General features: G+C 47.9%; 1 protein-coding gene across 4 annotated transcripts in view; it reads right to left on the bottom strand.

Annotated features, from left to right (window-relative positions):
- LOC140384513 (uncharacterized) overlaps positions 1-21,285 on the bottom strand; it is a 170,219-nt gene that overhangs the window by 30,951 nt on the left and 117,983 nt on the right. For all 4 annotated transcript variants that reach the window (XM_072466270.1, XM_072466271.1, XM_072466272.1 and 1 more), the window contains 3 exons: positions 16,935-17,067; positions 16,153-16,193; positions 15,180-15,271 (listed from right to left, as the gene is read on the bottom strand). In XM_072466270.1, coding sequence (XP_072322371.1) covers positions 15,180-15,271; positions 16,153-16,193; positions 16,935-17,067 — 266 coding nt within the window. The remainder of the gene's footprint in view (positions 1-15,179; positions 15,272-16,152; positions 16,194-16,934; positions 17,068-21,285) is intronic.

Genomic DNA, 21,285 nt, shown 5'->3' with positions numbered 1-21,285 from the left:
TAGATTGGAGAAGTTGGGATTATTTTCCTTGGAGAAGAGAATATTAGGGGGTCTAGACAGAGTAGGGAAAAACTATTCAGTTAGATGGAAGGATCCAGAATGAGGCAGCACAGAACAACAAAGAACAAAGAAAGGTACAGCACAGGAACAGGCCCTTCGGCCCTCCAAGCCTGCGCCGACCATGCTGCCCATCTAAACTAAAATCTTCTACACTTCTGGGGTCCGTATACCTCTATTCCCATCCTATTCATGTATTTGTCAAGATGCCCCTTAAACGTCACTATCGTCCCTCCTCCTGCAGCGAGTTCCAGGCACCCACTACCCTCTGTGTAAAAAACTTGCCTCGTACATCTACTCTAAACCTTGCCCCTCGCACCTTAAACCTATGTCCCCATGTAATTGACTACTAATTGACCCCTCTACCCTGGGAAAAAGTCTCTGACTATCCACTCTGTCTATGCACCTCATACTTTTGTAGACCTCTATCAGGTCGCCCCGCAACCTCTTTTGACAACATCCTGAAAATCTCTTCTGTACCTTCTCAAAAGCCTCCACGTCATTCTGGTAGTGTGGCTGTAGCCACCTGAGTTGGCCAAGTCCCGATTTAAAATGGCGAACAGCAAAGGCTGAAGGGAAATTCAGCCAACACAGGCAGAAATCAGCAGGTGCACGTTTGCTGTGTATTTAACTCTGCAAAGGCCCAGACAGCATCGATACTAGCAGCCATCTGCATAATAATGTAGCAACCATCTACATACTAATAAGCAATCCCCGGGAACAATAGCAACATTTGGGACAAACAAAACTAAGCCAGACTCCCTGGCGCCAGCAAGAGCCAACACAAAAGAGGTGAACGGACACCTCAAGACCGCCCATCGATCAGGGAACCGCTCCAGTATTGGAGAAATCGAACCAAGCGATTGGAACAAAGTCCAATCACCTAGAACCAGGTACAGGGTCCGCCCAAAAGGCGGGAAGCCCCTGGTGACTATAAAGTTAAGCCCCCAAGTTCAAATCGTTCTTCTTGACCGGGTCACCCAGCAACGCGAACCAACATTGACCGTGACCGGTTCAACTGTTGCCGAGAGATCGTAAGTCTTAAGTCAACGCTGGCTACGAGATAGGCGCTCCTAGCTATCAATCCGTACCAACTTCGAATCCTGCACTCAGAACCCGAACGAAAGGCCATTTGTTCCCCTGACCTGGTGGGCCAGTCCGAAGTTAAGTTCAGGCCTGTTAGTCGTAGAAGTAGCTTAGACGTAGAATTTGTGCATGAGTAGCGATTACTGAGTATAATAAATGTGCTTTGATTTAAATCTTACTAATCAGTGTATTGAGTTATTGTTCATTACTCGAACTTGAACCTCGTGGCGGTATCATAAAGATACCTGGCGACTCGAGAGCAAAGGGTATAAAACAGAGCCAAGTGAACCAACCAAAAGTTAACATATTACTGGCGACTTTCTGACAGGACCCGAACTAGAAGTGGCTTCAACACTCCGGGTGAACCCAAAAATTTGAATTATAGAGATCCAATTTGGAACAGAAAGCACAAGTGTTCAAGCAATCCTCATAATTCGGAAGTGTGTGTATGCATGCGTAACTGACAGGGCTATAAGGTAAACTGATAGATTTTTTGTTGCGACAAAACTGTCGGAAGTTTGTATTCCGGAAATTAGCGAAAGCCGTACCCGTATTTACAGCACCGCCTTAGTCCCCCTGTTCCAAATTTAAAAGAAGCACTCAGATAAGAAAGATGGCAATGCAACGCCTCATGAATCCAGAAGAATTTGCGGTCGCAGCAACCAGCAGCAGTAGAGTAGGACAGTGTCCCGTATGGGAGGAAGAAATCAGGAAGTACCTCAAAGGGAAAGGATGGCCCCTTTGGAGCCAATTCTGTAACAATGAGGAAACAGATCCCGGGAGTATAGGACATACTTGGTGGGAGAACCTGAGCGAGATCCACAAGAAGAGCTTAGGGAAAGCTTGCAAGCCGATGGCAATCGTGTCCTGCTTGGCACAATTGCGAGGCACAGAGGAGGTCGTTAGGACGCTCCGGAAAGAGATAGAAGGCATACATCGAATGAGTACGGTCAATGTTAGTGAGGCAGAAAGAGAGAACTTGGGGTTAAGGAGGAAGTTGGCAGCAAAAGACGGAGAGGTGCATGATGCCAAGTGGGCACACCAGTCTTGTCTGGTGCACTTAAGCAGCTTCCAGTCCCACTATGAAAAGGTCTATCAGGACACGCAACGTGCAGTCCTGGTACGTGAAGAAACAAGAGAAGCAGGTAGAAGCATTGCAGAGGCAGTGTAGTGACATGAAGGCAGCGTTAAGAGCACTCCATGCTGCAAAGACAAAGCTCACTAGACCACGCAAAGTGCCGGAAGCAGATTGCAGAGCTGCAATCTCTGCTTTTAGTCCAAAAAGGATTCCAGGAAACCTTTGGAGCAAAATTAGATGTGGAAGACGGCCCTGATTGGGAAGAGTTAAATTAAACAACGCAGAGATATGTTCAGGGAACATGTGCGCAGGGAAAGCCCCAAAAGAGAAAAGCGCCCCAACTCCCCACAGAGCAGATAGTTCAGACTCCAATGAACCCAGTCACCACCCACCGCACAGCCACATCGGACGATGCGGAATTTCTATACTCCACCCCCTTAACAGTGACCCAATTACGGGACGCGTGCGAGAAAATCACACCGTTCCTCCCCACCTCAGATCCCCACTACTTCTTTGCCAGAGTAAAGAAGCAGGCAACCATATACGGCCTGGACGAGCGTGAGCACGTAAAGCTCACAGTTTTGAGTTTAGACCCTTCTGTCGTAGCAGCCCTTCCCGACCCACAGAATGTAGGAGGAGGCACCCTTGCAGAAATGCATACCGTGATCCTGCATGCGATCAGGTATAACCGGGGTGACCCCGTAGATGGCCTCAATAAATGCAGGCAAAAGAAAACCGAGGACCCCACAACGTTTGCTGGACGCCTGTGGATCCACCTTGCAGCAGTTCTTGGTGACTTAGACCGCGCCCATTTGTCCCCAGACAACATGGCCAAATGGACCCGCACCCTCATCTCCCATGCCACAGAAACAGGACAGAAAGCGTGCGCGAATTATGATCCCTCAGAGGAGGCTCATAATGAAAAATGGGTCGTAAAAAGATTGTCCCGCGCCTGGGAGTAGTCTGTACAAAACAAACCCGCAGTTAAAAATCCCGAAGAAAAGCAAGCCGACGCAGATATACAGGCAGTTAAAACATACCAGAACCCCGCATGGGTAAATGAAGGAAAGAACAGCCCCCCACAAAAGTCACAGGAGTGTTACAACTGTGGACAATGCCCCACGAAAGCCACAGAGAGCCCAGCAGACGGGCACTCTAAGTAAGAATAAGACAGAGCCCATACATAGTGTGAGCACCCGTTCAGATCAGACGGACCTGAACGGAACGGACTGATGGTGTTCGGGCTCCCCCAGTTGGGTCTGCGACACCCTTTGGGATAGGTCCGGACGACCGGTAGTCGCAGCGAAAATACGGGGACAGCCCATCGAGTTTCTCTGGGACACAGGAGGGTCCCGCACCACAATAAATTCCTCCACCATCTTCCAAAAGGACACGTGGCCCACTACAGCCACTATCAGCGGCTTTACAGGCCACTCACAGCAGGGACACATCACAGCCCCTGTACCCATTCAAGTCGGCAACATCACCACCAAGCACCCCGTAGTTTTAGTTGACCTGCCCCACACAGCAGAACACATTCTGGGAATAGACTTCATGAATTCCCACAATCTTTCATTCGATCCAGTCAACCAGTGTGTCTGGAAAATGGCAAAGTCTGCAAGAGGCCCCGCAACGCTCACAATAGGTGAATACGCCAACAAAATCAGCGCAGTAGGTGAATTTTGGTTTAACCTGACCACGCTTAGCACGGACAAGCAGGTTAGGGCAGGTTTACAGAAAAACAGGACAGCATTCGCAACCCACAAACACGACTGTGGCCGGATGACTGGTTCAGTACAAATCACAGGATCTGACCCTAGACCACAAAAACAGTATGGATTTCCCCAAGAGGCAGAGGGAGAAATCGTAAAAGTAATCGAAAGCTTATTGGAGCAGGGCGTACTTAGATCAGTAGCCTCCACTACCAATGCCCGATTTGGCCCGTGAGAAAGCCCGATGGATCATGGCGACTGACCATCGATTACCGGGAACTCAACAAAATCCCCCCCGCAGCAGCCACAAGTCCCGAGACCATGCTCAAGCAGGGACTTAATTTCCGATTCTTTACGGTTTTGGACATCAGTAATGGATTCTGGTCCATTCCATTGGCAAAGGCGTGCCAGTACAAATTTGCCTTCACCGTTAAAAACCAACAGTACACGTGGACATGCCTTCCACAAGGATTCCACAACTCCCCCTCCATTTTCCACCGACAGCTGGCAAATGGTTTAGCCAAATTTTCTCGCCCCGAATGTCTGCTTCAGTACGTAGACGACCTACTACTGCAGACAGACACCAAGGAAGAGCACATCGAGCTTCTGTCCGAACTCCTGGAACTCTTACACTCACTTGGTTGTAAAGTTAACCCCCAAAAGGCCCAGATTTTGGAAGATAAGGTGATATATTTGGGTACAATTATCACACATGGTAAACGCGAGATTGAGCATAAAAGGATTGACTTGATTGCTAAATTGCCCCTTCCCCAGAACGTTTCAGCCCTCCGGTCGTTTTTAGGACTGGTTGGCTACTGCCGAAACCACATTGATGGTTTCGCCAGCAAGGCAGCACCCCTCTCAGACCTCCTAAAGAAAGGAGCCCCCTGGGAATGGCTTCCGCAGCATACGGATGCTGTGGATGCGTTGAAGCAAGCACTCATAGCAGCCCCCGCACTACAAGTTCCAGACCCGCTTTCCCCCTATGCGATAGAGGTAGCAAGCACAGACCGCACCCTTTCGGCCGTGCTCCTTCAGGAACGGCACGAACAGTTAAGGCCCGTGGCTTATGCCTCCAGAGTTTTAGATCCTGTGGAACAGGGATTTTCAGCCTGTGAAAGGCACCTGCTCGCAGTATTCTGGGCAGTACAGTATTTTTCGTACATTACCGGACTAAACCCTATCACAATCCTCACAGAACACCCCCCCCCACCCAACTTTTACTGGACGGACGACCCAAGGACGGTACAGTTAGTCAGATAAGAGCAGCCAGATGGACCCTTCTTTTGCAGGGACGGGACATCACTGTTAAAAGGACAAAGACCCACACTTTTTTAGCCGACAACTTACAGTACCCCGGAACCCCCCACAAATGTGATATCATCTCTCCACACAACACAGGCCCCTTTATTGCTAAAACACCCCCTAGAAAGATAGGCAGTTCAACCTAGAGCCCCAAGCACACAGACACGTGCGAACCCATAAAGATATATGTGGATGGATCTTCCACAATATTAGAAGGGAAGTGCATAACAGGATGCGGTACTTATGTCGAGGACGCGCAGGGACGCGCCCTAGAAGAAATAGCAATAAAACTTAAAACTTCCAGGACACTTAGGGGCTCAGGCGGCAGAACTTGCAGCCATCGCATACATAGTGGAACACCCAGATTCCTTCCACAGCCCAGCAGACATATACTCGGACAGCCTCTATGTCTGCAACAGCCTTACAGAATTTCTACCCCTGTGGAAAGCAAGAGGATTTGTTTCCGCAGACGGAAAACCGCTCCCTTCAGCCCCATTGCTCCGTCACAACTTAGAGAGAGCACAGAACAGGACTTTTGGTATAGTCAAAGTTCGAAGTCACCATCATTCCTCCCCCCCTGGAAATGTAAAGGCTGACGCACTGGCTAAAGCAGGTTCCAGGCACGGATATTTTTGGACATCCCCCGAAAGCGCACCAGTGAATGCAGTTCAGGTCTCGCAAACTACGATCGAGAATCTAGTGCAGGCCCAGAAGCAGGACAGCAATCTCAAGGAGATTTTGAAAGGAAACTATCCAGCCACCTATGATAAGATTTAGAAATGCACTGACCACACATGACAGTGTGGTGTTAAAAGACACCCTTTATGTGGTGCCTGAACAGGACAGTAATCAGCTGACTTGTTTATTCCATGACAGTCATGGACATCAGGGAATTGATCCCACTACAGCCCACCTCAGGCAGCTCTGCTGGTGGCCGAGTTTAAAAGACAATGTAAATCACTACATTGAGTATTGTCTTATCTGCGCCCAGAATAATCCGGACTGATACACCATGAAAGCTCAACTCAGTCACACCCGACCCGTTAATGGCCCCTGGACTAACCTCCAGATTGATTTTATAGGACCATTGCCCCCTTGTAGGAATGGTTATAAATATGTACTCGTGGTGATAGACACTTTTACCAAATGGGTGGAAGCATTCCCATCCAGAACGAACACGGCAAAGACCACAGCCAAGATTTTGACCCACCACATCTTTACGAGATGGGGACTCCCCCGCAGCATTGAATCCGACCAAGGTTCCCATTTTACGGGACGTGTCATGAAGAACGCCCTCACGATATTTGGCATTACTCAAAAATTCCACATTGCATACCACCCCCAGTCGAGTGGTATCGTGGAGCGCATGAATCGGACCCTAAAATCCACCCTCAGAAAAATGGTCCAGCAAAACAACACCACTTGGGACTCAGTCCTCCATTATGCGCTGATGTTTCTGCGAAATACAGTTTCAACTTCTACAGGTTACACCCCACACGCTCTCATGACCGGACGCCCCATGAAAGGCACAGAATTTTTATTAGGCTTAGGCTTGACCAGCCCCGAAGTGACGGCCCTCACACACGAGAAAGCAGTGGAACAATTGGTGGCGAATGTTAAAACGGCTCAGCTAGCAGCCGCAGTGAAATTGGGCACAAGAAAGAAACAGAGCAAGGCTTGTTTCGATAAGACAGTGCATGCGACTGAGTTCAGTGTAGGACAGCAAGTCATGCTCTCCGTATACAACCCCAGCACATTCCTGTCACCAAAGTACTCGGGTCCGTACTCCACTGCGGACAAAGTAAGCCCTTCCGTCTACAAAATAAAGTACCCCAATGGAAAGACTGCGTGGTTCCATATCAACCAGCTGAAGGCATATGGAACACAGTCTAACCACGCACACCACGTCATGCTCGACGCAGCACACCACACCCCGCCCACAGCCAACGTAACCCTACCATCACCCAACACGTCCAGCCCACCCCCGAAATATACACTCCGCCCCGGAACGCCCACAGACTGCAGCAACAGCGACAGCGACTGTGACTCAGACAATAGCCACAGCACACCTCCCTACTATCCCCATGCAACAGGACCGACACCCAGCGATTCTTAGCACGATTCGAGTGATCCCTTCACGATCACTTTCCCAAACAAACCCCATCACCGACCACCGGCCTACAATGACGACCCCGATTCCGTCCCCACAGAACTAGGCACCACCTTTTGGCACCGAGATAATTCGTACAGAATGACGAGAGCGATCCAAAATCGCACCATGCAGCCCTATCAGCCCTGATACACTCGAGAGTTTGGCATCCGGGAGAAGATGACGACCTTGAGTCTGACTCCCAAAACGAGAACCTCTTTGCGACCCTGTTCGCAACCGATAACTGAGGTGTCCAGATGATGTTTTAAAAGGAACCGCTTGGGAGAAAACGGTGTCCTTTCTGATGGAATCTGCAGCATGGTTTATGTTTGTAGTGTTTTGTTAAATGTTGCATGTTCGACCGGAAAATATTTTTTCCACGGCCCCATGACACCACCCTTCTTACGCCCACTGGCAGTCAGAGAAACTAGTTTGGCCAGACGCTAGTTCAGCGGAACTAGTTTGTCCACAGAGACTTGTTAAGGTCCCAGACGCCAGTTCAGAGGAACTCGTCAGTCGACGGAAACACAGACCTCCGTTCGTAACTGCTCTTCTGGTTCGAGGAAGGAACCAATACGCAACCCCCCCACGATGTCCACATTTCTTGCCCGTTCTTGTCAGTTGCTCAGGCAGTGGAGAAACGGCATTGGGACCCGCCCTGCCTGGGAACCCCCCCTCTGGTCAGCTACGCTCGGGAAGGGCATACACGGCATTGGTCGCCGTCCTACCCGGGGACTCCATCCAGCTCTTACCCGTCACGGCCCATACGCACCTCATTTCGGAAAATTTGGTTCAAAACCTTTTGTTTTGTTTCAGCTAGCCCTCTGCTATTTACATCCTGAAACATTGGGATGGTAAACCGCACAGTCTGCGAGACGGCGCGCACTGGTTCATCATCTGTATGTGTGCCTTGTCCTGAAATTCGTTTTTTGAAAAAGAATGAGGGAGTCACACATAGTGACCAATTATAAAGGGAGTAATTGGAACTGAAGGACAGACAGGATATTATACGAGATATTAAACAAAGATAGTAACAGACACTATGCTTGATCACACAGAACTCCAGAAGCTCCAGGTCCGGAGAAGAGAAGAGAAGTGAAAGAAGAATGCGGAATATTTGGCTAATGGTAAAGTTCTTGAAAGTGTGGATGAGCAGAGGGATCTAGGTGTCCATGTACATAGATCCCTGAAAGTTGCCACCCAGGTTGATAGGGTTGTGAAGAAGGCCTATGGAGTGTTGGCCTTTATTGGTAGAGGGATTGAGTTCCGGAGTCGGGAGGTCATGTTGCAGCTGTACAGAACTCTGGTACGGCCGCATTTGGAGTATTGCGTACAGTTCTGGTCACCGCATTATAGGAAGGACGTGGAGGCTTTGGAGCGGGTGCAGAGGAGATTTACCAGGATGTTGCCTGGTATGGAGGGAAAATCTTATGAGGAAAGGCTGATGGACTTGAGGTTGTTTTCGTTGGAGAGAAGAAGGTTAAGAGGAGACTTAATAGAGGCATACAAAATGATCAGGGGGTTGGATAGGGTGGACAGTGAGAGCCTTCTCCCGCGGATGGATATGGCTGGCACGAGGGGACATAACTTTAAACTGAGGGGTAATAGATATAGGACAGAGGTCAGAGGTAGGTTCTTTACACAAAGAGTAGTGAGGCCGTGGAATGCCCTACCTGCTACAGTAGTGAACTCGCCAACATTGAGGGCATTTAAAAGTTTATTGGATAAACATATGGATGATAATGGCATAGTGTAGGTTAGATGGCTTTTGTTTCGGTGCAACATCGTGGGCCGAAGGGCCTGTACTGCGCTGTATCGTTCTATGTTCTATGTTCTAAGAAGAACCATGAGGACATCCTCCGCGTGGCTCATCGCCATAATGGACATTTGGTTGCGCGCAAACGCGAACCCCCTGACCTCACCTCCCCCAGCCGTTAATGATTCACTTCCCCACAGTACCCAGAGCCCAGTCACAAGCGACACCACACCATCTTCGTGTGACATGTGCACAACCTGGTACTCCCTGTCCTACTGACGAATGTGATATAAAATAGTTACTTTAAAGATATTAGTTACTGTAATGTAGATATAGGCCGGTCTAATTCTAGTGAGTTCACAAAGGATTTCAGAACGCATGGTAAAGGAGGGGAGATGGGGTGTCCAGTGGAGGAGGAGAAAAGGATGCTGGGTAATAGGAGGCCAGGGAAAAGGATGAGAAGTGAGCCAATTAGGATGTATGCCCAGGTCAGGAGGGGTATAGGATGACCTATGGGAATCGTGTATGTGAAACCTGATGCCATTTGAATGTAATTGCAGAGATCCCTTTGTCTCCTTCCTCATTTGTTTCCCAGGGGTCCAGGAGACTGGTTCTGTGTTCTGTGTCTGTGTGAAACGAGTCAGACTTGCAAGTCGAATAAAAATAACTAATGCTATGCCTGCAAATCCATCTAGAGTTTTATTGAGGCCAGACTGACGGGTAAAGAAATTTATATTTTGTCACTACGTGATAGAATCCCTATTGGTATTGGCGATACTCTGCTGCATCGTGCAGACTATTCGTCTGAGAAAATGGAGAAGGAGAGCCTACCGCGCTTGCACCCCGGTATATAGAATAAGATCCCCTATTTTCGGATACGACCAGACATCCGCGATCTATAATAAAGAGCATTCATTTGCGTTTTGTTGTAAATAAAGAAATGTTCGTGAGCAATTGTACAATCCTGAGCTTGACTGCCAAGCCAGGAAAATGTGTATAAAACTGCTATGATTTTGTTTGTATGGTTTAGGAAGTTAGTGTGATGAAATATTTGAGTGTGTGTAGTTTATTAAGGATAGTTAGAGGTTCCCATTTTCTTGTTTTGTAATGCATGTCCCTGTTTGACATAGCGCCCCTCAGAATGTCATTTAAAATTTTCTTGCATAGTTATGGTCAGTGTAGAGGCCATAGAAGAGTGCTCGCCGGGTCAGTGAATGGAAAGCAACGCAGTTATGTGATCCTTCACGCTTCGCGTTAGGATCACAAGGAGGGTGAGTAGCCACCTGAGTTGGCCGAGTCCCGATTTAAAATGGCGAACGGCAAAGGCTGAAGGGAAATTCAGCCAACACAGGCAGAAACCAGCAGGTGCACGTTTGCTGTGTATTTAACTCTGCAAAGGCCCAGACAGCAGCAATACTAGCAGCCACCTGCATAATAATATAGCAACCATCTACATACTAATAAGCGAACCTCGGGAACAATAGCCACATTTGGGACAAACAAAACTAAGCCAGACTCCCCGGCGCCAGCAGGAGGCAACACAAAAGAGGTTAACGGACACCTCAAGACCGCCTATCGATCAGGGAACCGCTCCAAGTGAACCAACCAAAAGTTAGCAACATGGCAACCAGAATTGAACACTATACTCCAAGTGTGGCCTAACTAAGGTTCTATACAGCTGCAAACATGACTTGCCAATTTTTATACTTAATGCCCTGGCCAATGACGGCAAGCATGCCATATGCCTTCTTGACTACCTTCTCCACCTGTGTTGCCCTTTTCAGTGACCTGTGGACCTGTACACCTAGATCTCTCTGACTGTCAATACTCGAGGGTTCTACCATTCACTCTATATTCCCTACCTGTATTAGACCTTCCAAAATGCATTACCTCACATGTGTCCGGATTAAACTCTATCTGCCATCTCTCCGCCCAAGTCTCCAAACGATCTAAATCCTGCTGTATCCCTGTATCCTCTGACAGTCCTCATCACTATCCGCAATTCCACCAACCTTCATGTCGTCCGCAAACTTACTAATCAGACCAGTTACATTTTCCTCCAAATCATTTATATATACTACAAACAGCAACGGTCCTAGCACTGAACCCTGCGGAACACCACTAGTCACAGCCCTCCAATCAGAAAAGCACCCTTCCATTGCTACTCTCTGACTTCTATGACCTGTATCCATCTTGCCAGCTCACCTCTGATTCCGCGTGACTTCATCTTTTGTACCAGTCTGCCATGAGGGACCTTGTCAAAGGCCTTATTGAAGTCCATATAGACAACATCCACTGCCCTACCTGCATCAATCACCTTTGTGACCTCCTTGAAAAACTCTATCAAGTTAGTGAGACACAACCTCCCCATCACAAAATCGTGCTCCCTCTCGCTAATACGTCCACTTGCGTCTAAGTGTGAGTAGATCCTGTCTTGAAGAATTCTCTCCAGTAATTTCCCTACCACTGACGTAAGGCTCACCGGCCTGTAGTTCCCGGATTATTCTTGCTACCCTTCTTAAACAAAGGAACAACATTGGCTATTCTCCAGTCCTCCGGGACATCACCTGAAGACAGTGAGGATCCAAAGATTTTTGTCAAGGTCTCAACAATTTCCTCTCTTGCCTCCTTCAGTATTCTGGGGTAGATCCCATCAGGCCCTGGGGACATATCCACCTTCATATTTTTCAAGATGTCCAACACTTGTCTTTTTGGATCTCAATGTGACCCAGGCTATCTGCACACCCTTCTCCAGACTCAACATCCACCAATTCCTTCTCTTTGGTGAATACTGATGCAAAGTATTCATTTAGTACCTCGTCCATTTCCTCTGGCTCCACACATTGATTCCCTCCCCATACCTTCAGTGGGCCAACCCTTTCCCTGGCTACCCTCTTGCTTTTTGTGCACGTGTAAAAAGCCCTGGGATTTTCATTAACCCTATTTGCCAATTACTTTTCGTGACCCCTTTTGGCTCTCCCGACTCCTTGCTTAAGTTCCTTCCTACTTTCCATATATTCCACATAGACTTCGTCTGTTCCCAGCCTTCTAGCCCTGACAAAAGCCTTTTTCTTTTTGACGAGGCCTACCATATCTCTCGTTATCCAAGGTTCCCGAAATTTGCCATATTTATCCTTCTTTCTCACAGGAACATGCCGGTCCTGAATGCCTTTCAACTGACATTTGAAAGCCTCCCACATGTCAAATGTTGATTTACCCTCAAACATCCGCCCCCAATCTAGGTTCTTCAGTTCCCGCCTAATATTGTTATAATTAGCCTTCCCCCTTAATCTGACACGGTTGGTAGAACAAATGGAGGAGGACTTCAAGAGGTGGGACATGCAGCCTCTATCGCTGGCGGGCAGGGTGCAAGCAATTAAGATGATGGTCCTCCCGAGGTTCTTATTTGTATTTCAATGTCTCCCTATACTAATCACTAAGACCTTTTTTAATAAAATAGACAGGAGCATCACGAGCTTCGTGTGGGCAGGGAAAGTTCCGAGAGTAAGGAGGGGGTTCCTTCAGCGTAGTAGGGACAGAGGAGGATTGGCACTACCGAACTTGGGCGATTACTATTGGGCCGCCAATGTGGCAATGATACGTAAATGGATGATGGAGGGTGAGGGAGCGGCGTGGGAAAGACTGGAGAGAAAGTCCTGTAAAGGGACGAGTTTAGAGGCGCTGGTGACGGCGCCGCTACCGATCTCACCTAAAAAGTTTACCACGAACCCGGTGGTGGCGGCAACATTGAATATCTGGGGACAGTGGAGGCGACAGAGAGGGGTGCGGGGAGCCCTGGTGGGGTCCCCAATCAGGAACAACCATAGGTTCGCCCCAGGAAGAATGGATGGAGGATTTCAGAGCTGGTTCCAGTTGGGAATTAGGAGGGTGGGAGATTTATTTATAGATGGGACTTTTGCGAGCTTGGGAGCATTGGAGGAAAAGTATAAGTTGCCCCGGGGAAATTTCTTGAGATATATGCAGGTGAGGGCATTTACTAGACAACAGGTGAGGGAATTTCCATTGCTCCCGACACAGGGGATACAGGACAGGGTGCTTTCAGGGGTGTGGGTCGGAGAGGGCAAGGTGTCAGAGATTTACCGAGAGATGAGGGAAGAGGGGGAGGAGTCGGTGGGCGAACTAAAAGGAAAGTGGGAAGAAGAACTAGGGGAGGAGATAGAGGAGGGTATGTGGGCTGATGCCCTAAGCAGGGTAAATTCCTCTTCCTCATGCGCCAGGCTTAGCCTGATTCAATTTAAGGTGCTACATAGAGCACACATAACGGGAGCAAGATTGAGCAGGTTCTTTGGAGTGGAGGACAAATGTGGGAGGTGTGGCGGGAGCCCGGCAAACCACGCACATATGTTTTGGGCATGCCCGGCACTGGAAGGGTATTGGAAGGGAGTGACGGGAGTGATTTCGCGGGTGGTGAAGGCCCGGGTCAAACCAGGCTGGGGGTTAGCTCTATTTGGAGTTGCGGAAGAGCCGGGAGTGCAGGAGGCGAAAGAGGCCGACGTTGTGGCCTTTGCGTCCCTAGTAGCCCGGCGCAGGATCCTACTCATGTGGAAGGAGGCGAAACCCCCCGGACTGGAGGCCTGGGTAAATGATATGGCGGGGTTCATTAAACTGGAGCAGATAAAGTTTGCCCTGAGAGGATCGGCTCAAGGGTTCACCAGGCAGTGGCAGCCATTTCTCGACTACCTAGGGGAACGTTAGAGGGAAGACAGATGACCAGCAGCAGCAACCCAGGGGGAGGGGGGGGGGGGGGGGGAGGGGGGGTTTAGTTTAGGTCAAAGATAAAGGGGTTTTGTTACTTGTGTATTGTTTAAAATTTCTGTATTGTTATTGTTGCGTTTGCTTTGTAAGAGGGGAAAAATTGTTGTTTGGGAAAAAATTTTCAATAAAACATTTATAAAAAAATAATTAGCCTTCCCCAAATTTAGCACATTCACCCTAGGACCACTCAGGGGCTGTTTAGCACAGGGCTAAATCGCTGGCTTTGAAAGCACACCAAGGCAGGCCAGCAGCACGGTTCAATTCCCGTAACAGGCGCCGGAATGTGGCGGCTAGGGGCTTTTCACAGTAACTTCATTGAAGCCTACTTGTGACAATAAGCGATTTTCATTTCATTTTTTTCATTTCTCATCCTTGTCCATCAGCACTTTAAAACTTACTGAATTGTGGTCACTGTTCCCGAAATGCTCCCCTACTGAAACTTCTACCACCTGGCCGGGCTCATTCCCCAATACCAGGTCCAGTACAGCCCTTCCCTCATTGGACTACCCACATATGGTTTATACCCACAACAAGCCCTCCTGGATGCTCCTTACAAACTCTGCCCTGTCCAAGATTTAAGGTAATTGGCTAAAGAAGCAATGGAGAATTGAGGAGAATTTTTTTAATGCTACGAGTAGTTACGATCTGGAATGTGCTGCCCAAGTGTGTGGTGGAAGCAGGTTCAATCGAGGTATTAGAAAGGGAATAGGATTATTATCTGAAAAGGAAGAATGTGCAAGTTACGGGAGGTGGGGGACTGGCATTAAGTGTTCAGAGAGAGGTGCAGAAACAATGGGTCGAATCGCTTCCTTCTGTGCTGTAACAATTTTGTGAATTCTGTGATACATTACATTCTACAGCCCTTTTAAGTTTTGCAAAAAAATTATTTAATTGAAACTGACTAGGCCACACAAAATTCACAGCAGAGTTGAGTTGCTGAAATTGAGAATCAAAACAATTTTTAAAAATTAATAACCTCCAGCATCCATTTAAATTAATGCACTCTTTTTAAAACCTTATATTCCAAATGCTACTGTGTACATTTGAGAGTATCATTCTTATGCATAATTTAAAAAAATTAAAATTGGCATTGTAACAGTCATAATCTTCAGTAAAAATTACACTGCCGTCTTAATGTTCAAGGCAGTGCTAGATGCACATGCTAATGAGTTATACTCCAAACAGAATTACACTTATGGAACAGGAAACCAAACTAATCTCACTGCTGCTTAAAAAAAAAAATCTTTGAATCTGAAATACCTCAATGATTTTGTGGTAACCGGGAGCATAGGATTCATCTACTGGTTCATTAAAGGGCCAGGAATCCTTGTGACCTTTTACAGCATCCAGCACTGCAAGGAACAAAATGTCCATTGGGTTAAAGCAAATATTGCAAAATTGAATGAAAGCATGACAAACAATGGGGCACAACACAATGGAATTTGGCTGCATATCCATTTAACCAGCAAGCTCTTGTTTAAACAAACATGCACATTATATCAAACGTACACCACAGAAAAAGGCCATTTGGCCCACGTGGCCTATGTTGGCGTTTATGCTCCAAACAAGCCTCCTCACATCTATCATCTATTCATAGAATCATAGAATTTACAGTGCAGAAGGAGACCATTTGGCCCATCGAGTCTGCGCTGGCCCTTGGAAAGAGCACCCCACTTAAGCACACGCCTTCACCTTATCCCCGTAACTCAGTAACCCCACCCAACCGTTTTGGACACTAAGAGCAATTTCTCACGGCCAATCCACTGAACCTGCACATCTTTGGACTGTGGGAGGAATCCGCAGCACCTGGAGGAAACCCACGCAGACACGGGGAGAACGTGCAGACTCCGCACAGACAGTGACCCAAGCCGTGAATCAAACCTGGGACCCTGGAGCTGTGAAGCAATTGTGTTAACCACTGTACTACCATGCTGCCCATTCCTGCAGGCATATCCTCCAATTCCCTTCATTAGGTTTTCCCTTCAATGCACCATTTCCTTCTAGAAAAATCCTAATACAAATGTCAGTCACAAGTAGTATTCAAACAAGGTACTAAATGAAGTGTAAGGCTCCGCTATTATAAGTAAGTTAGCTTCCACAATGCAAAGATATTAGTTATCCAAGTTTATAAAGTAACAATCTTCTGATACTGTAGAAATTGCAACAAATTTCACCTGAAGTCATTATGTCAACAGATATTAGAGAAATATCACTGTTGATGAAACATACAAACCTTTGTACATAGAAACATACTCTTCATCATCTCTGTAATGCCTGAGAAGAAACAAAATTCTGCATTAACATAAACTGAGAAAAATTCTGGTATTATGAAAATTCAAATCAAGCTAGTTATGAACAAACATACAGCATTTCTTCCCCATTGCCAAATTTCCCAAGTGACAGGAAAGACAGATGACTCTATGGTAGACAATTTGCAACTAAGAGCCTATGGGATTTTCCTTCATGTGAGGAAGGGGACAGAGATCAGTTCACCTTGTATGAAAATCACGTGGAATTGCTTATCCGATTCATTTCATGGTGCTTTCAATTTACTTCCCTTCTCTCTTGAAGACACCAACGCCCTAGGGTATCATCATACAGTTAATAGCAGCATGCCAATGTCCTGCATCCACGTGACGGTTTTCACATCAAGCTGGTGAGTGAATGTTGGTTATCTATTCAACAAAGTGTCACAGTCGAATGCAATCACCTTTTTAACCACTGGACTGGAGAGCAATCGGGAACAGCAAGTCCAGCTGATCTTTCGTCCCATATCTCACGGGTGCTGGCTGAGATCAGCTAAATCAGCACAGCCCAGGGATGGGACGGAACATCTTCCTGCTCTTATCAGGTAGTTTCACAAAAAGATTGAATTTACCCACTAAGCCAACAAGGAATTTTTTGGAGGAACCAAAAAATTCAAAACTAAAAGCATAAAATTGGAATGATACTAAATTATCAACATATCACATGTACAATTGTCAGCTATGCAGTGCAGAGCTGAATGTTTCTTACACTTCAGGCTTTTCCTTATCAACTTCCTCAAGTTTGACCAAAGAATGTGCTTTTGAATTGCGTTTTCTCTTCAAGGTACTTCTCACATAAGACATTTGTTTCTCTTCTCGTAGTTGATGGCGCCTTGCGCGTTCTGTTTTGGACAGGGAGAGAAACAAAGTAAACCTACGAGTAATAGTTGCCAAAAGAATGCCACACAACAACGATTACATTATATAGCAATTTTTTTTAAACAGAGTACGATGTCCCAAAATGCTTTATGAGGAGCATTATCAAACAAAATTTGACATCAAGCCACGTGAAATGTTTGACAGGGGACCAAAAGCTCAGTGAAAGAGACGGTTTTAATAAATCTCTTAGAGGTAGACAGGTTTGGGAGGATGTCCGTATCTCAGGACCTAGGCTGCCGAAGGCATGGCTGCCAATGGAGTAATGAAAAATTATGGGGGTTCTCAGAGATTTGGAGGGCCGGAGGGAGTTACAGAGATCGGGGGGATTGAGGCCATGCTGGAATTGGAAAGCAAGGTGTGGATTTTAGAAAGAAGGAAACAATACAACACATTTGCATCTATATATCAGCTTACACAACTTCAGGATGTCCCAAAGGGCTTTTCAGTCAATGAAATACTTTTTGAAGTACATCTTTTCTGTAACATTGGAAATGCAGCAGTTAATCTGCACAAAACAAGGTCCCACAAACAATGAGAATAACCAAATAATATCCATAAGGAATGATGAATGGACATTGCCGAATCAAGCAATACAAGCACCAGGTGACAACTGCTCTTAGTTATGTCCCTAAGAGCAAGAGTTCCACTATTATAAAAGCATTGTACCATTGCCATAATTGTGCAATTTGGAACCGCTGACAATTAACAAGAAGATTTCAGTGTCATCAACAGGAACAAGCCAAGGCAAGAAATAAAGAACAATGAGCATTTGGAAATTCTCCCAATATGTGGAGAGGAATTGACATTTAAATGGTGAAACACTTTTACCAACACGATTAAAGGGAAAAACAGGTAACTATGGCACCAAATATATGGCTAACTGCTTCCACACGCCCAATTCTCCCCTACTACAACACAAGTGAGACATAACTCGGGCTGGATTCTCCTATTTGGAGACTATGTCCCCGCACCAGCTAGGGAATGGTAGGAAAACTGGCGCAAAACGGCCACCGATTCCCCGTTTTGCTGGGGGCCAGGAGGGAGGCAGTGTAGAGCAGCCGGCTCAAGCTGCCGATTCGCCCCGGAGAAATGCGGGATCCGTGACCGCGCATGCGCACGGCGGCAGCCGCGCCGTGCTTCATGGCGGAGGCCGCTCGCGGACCTGGCCCATGAAATAGTCCCCTCCGTTGGCCAGCCCGCGCCCCCCAGACCGCCCCACCACAGCCACAGTGCCTACAGCACCAAATATGTCTATCCCTGCCCGTGGTTCGGCCCTCCCTCGACTGTGGCGGCGCTGGACTGAGTCCGCATCCGCCACGCAGAATTTCCGAGGGGTGACACCACACGTGTCCCATGCCGTCGGGAACTTGGCCGATCGGGGACGGAGCATCGGGGGGCGGGCCTCAGGCAATGGCCTGAGGCTGTGGCACGGTGTCGCCCCCGATTCTGTCAGGAATTTGGATTCTCCGGCCTGTCACCAAATGCAATTTCGGCGTCGGCAACCAGAGAATCCAACCCTCATCTATGAAAAATAAAGCTTCCCAACAGAGATACAAATAAAAGCTCTGCAGTCTTACAGACTTGAAACATTAACTCTGTTCTCTCCCCACAGATGCTGCCAGACCTGTTTGTTTTTATTTCAAGTAAAACTCTGCTGTGACTGCCTCATATACAATTATTTTATAAAAAGTATTTTATTCAAGGCTTTTCAAAAAAATGTAAATATACAAAATAACAGAAGAACAATCAAAGAACATCACACCAACCCAACAAACAGCCCCAACCCTCCAGCCCCCCGATACTGCCCCACCTTCCCCATTCTAAACCAGCCCCCCCTCCTGCTGACCCCTCAATCCTCTTTGAAGAAATCAATAATAAACGTTTTCCACCTCCGGGTGAATCTTTCTGCCGACCCCCGCAGAGGGAGCTTGATCTTCTCCAGCCTCAGGAATTCTGCCGGGGCATTCACCCATAACCCTGCCTTCGGCAGCTCCAAGTCCCACCAACATAACAAAATTTGTCTCCGCGCTATCAGGGAGTCAAAGGCCAATACAGCGGCATCTGCTCCAAACCCCCCGTCCACACTCTCAGGTATTCCGACACGCCAAATATTGCCACCTCCGGACTCGGGGACACCCCACACCCAGAGCTTCGGACATAACATCCGAGAACCCCTGCCAGAACGCCCACAATCTTGGTCATGCCCAGAACATGTGGACATGATTCACAGCCCCCCCCCCCCCCCCCCCTCAAATAACCTGCTCATCCTCACCACTGTCATGTGGGCCGTATGCAACACTTTAAACTGAATGAGGCTTAACCTCGCACATGACAAGAATGCATTCACCCTCCGCAAGGCTGTAGCCAATTCCCGCACCAGCTGAGGTTATTCATGAAGGCTCGCCTTCTTAATCTTGCCCCTCACCTGAGATGTGGTGATCCTTAGGTCAAACCACCACCAGTCAAGTCTCCCCTCAAAGGGAAAAGCAGCCTATGGTCATCTGGGACTATGGCGGCTTTATCTCATTATTATGCAGTCTGGATATTTTTGTTCCAGCAGGGTATGTAAAAAAAATAATTTAGGGACGTGGGCGTCGCTGGTTAGGCCAACATTTATTGCCCATCCTTAGTTGCCCTTCAGAAAGTGGTGGTGAGCTGCCTTCTTGCACCTCCGTAGTCCCTAAGGCGTAGGTGCACCCACAGTGCTGTTAGGGAGGGAGTTCCAGGATGTTGCCCCAACGACAGTGAAGAATGACAATACATTTCCAAGTCAGGCGAGTGACTTGTAGGAGAACCTCCAGGTGGTGGGGTTCTCGGGTATCTGCTGACCTTTTCCTTCTATTTTTTTTCAAATGTATTTTATTACAAACATGTATCAAAACAGGTTACAGCGAATAAACACCCTGGGAAACATGCTTCCCCTACAATCAACTATACAGTCTGTACAGATTTTTCCCCTTTTTCACACCCCCTGCCCCCACGACGAACAGCCCCACAAACACGGGCACAAACATCCCTCACCTTTCCTCAAACCCCCCTGAAGAGCACCTTAACTCATACTTTATCTTCTCTAATCGCAGGAAGTCATACAGATCACCCAACCAAGCTGCTGCCCCCGGTGGCGATGCCGACCTCCACTCCAGCAAAAGTTCTCCGCCGTGCAATCAGAGAGGCGAAGGCCAAGACATCGGCCTTCCTCCTCTCCATGAGCTCCGGCTTCTCTGAGGCCCCAAATATCGCCACCAAAGGGTCTGGGTCCACCTCCTCCTCCACGATCCTGGCAAAGACCGCAAACACTCCGCCCACAATCTTCCCAATTTTTTGCAATCCCAAATATATGTGCGCGTGATCCACTGGCCCCCACCCACACCTCTCACACTCATCTGCTATCCGCTGAAAGAACCCACTCATTCTCACCCGAGTCATATGCACCCTGTGCACCACCTTAAACTGTATCAGGCTCATCCTTGCACAAGAGGAGGTCCCGTTTACCCTTCGCAGTGCCTCACTCCATACTCCCAAATTGATCTCCCCTCCCAACTCTGCTTCCCATTTCTCCTTGATCTTCACCACCCTCTCGCCTCCCTGCTCCCCCAGCCACTTGTATACTTCCCCAATTCTTCCCTCCCCTTCCACATCCAGAAGCAGCAGTCACTCCAGCAGGGTGTATTCTGGCAACCTAGGGAACTCCCTCCAGGCCTTTCGCGCAAAGTCCCTAACCTGCAGATACCTGAACTCATTCCGCCTTGCCAGCTCTGCCCTCTCCCTTAGCTCCTCCAGACTGGCGAACTCTTCCTCCAAATACAGATCCCTCACTTTGACCAGCCCCACTTCCCTCCACCTCCTGAATACACTATCCATCCCCCCGGCTCAAACCCATGATTCTCGCATAGCGGAGTTAACACGGACATCCCTTCCACCCTAAAATGCCTCAACTGATATATTCACTGTGGACTGCACCACCGGGTTCCCTGAATATCTACTTGGAGCCATTGGCAACACAGCACCATAGCCCTCAAACTAGACCCCTTACAAGATTCCTCCTCCATCGTAACCCACTCTACCCCTTCTCCTTCCCACCAACGTCGCACCAACTGGGCAGCACGGTAGCATTGTGGATAGCACAATTGCTTCACAGCTCCAGGGTCCCAGGTTCGATTCCGGCTTGGGTCACTGTCTGT

Source organism: Scyliorhinus torazame, chromosome 10 (assembly GCF_047496885.1).
Source record: "Scyliorhinus torazame isolate Kashiwa2021f chromosome 10, sScyTor2.1, whole genome shotgun sequence".
In the NCBI taxonomy this organism is placed as follows: Eukaryota; Metazoa; Chordata; class Chondrichthyes; order Carcharhiniformes; family Scyliorhinidae; genus Scyliorhinus; species Scyliorhinus torazame.
Note: the sequence above shows the minus strand (reverse complement) of the source record. Positions and strands in the feature narration are given on the sequence as shown.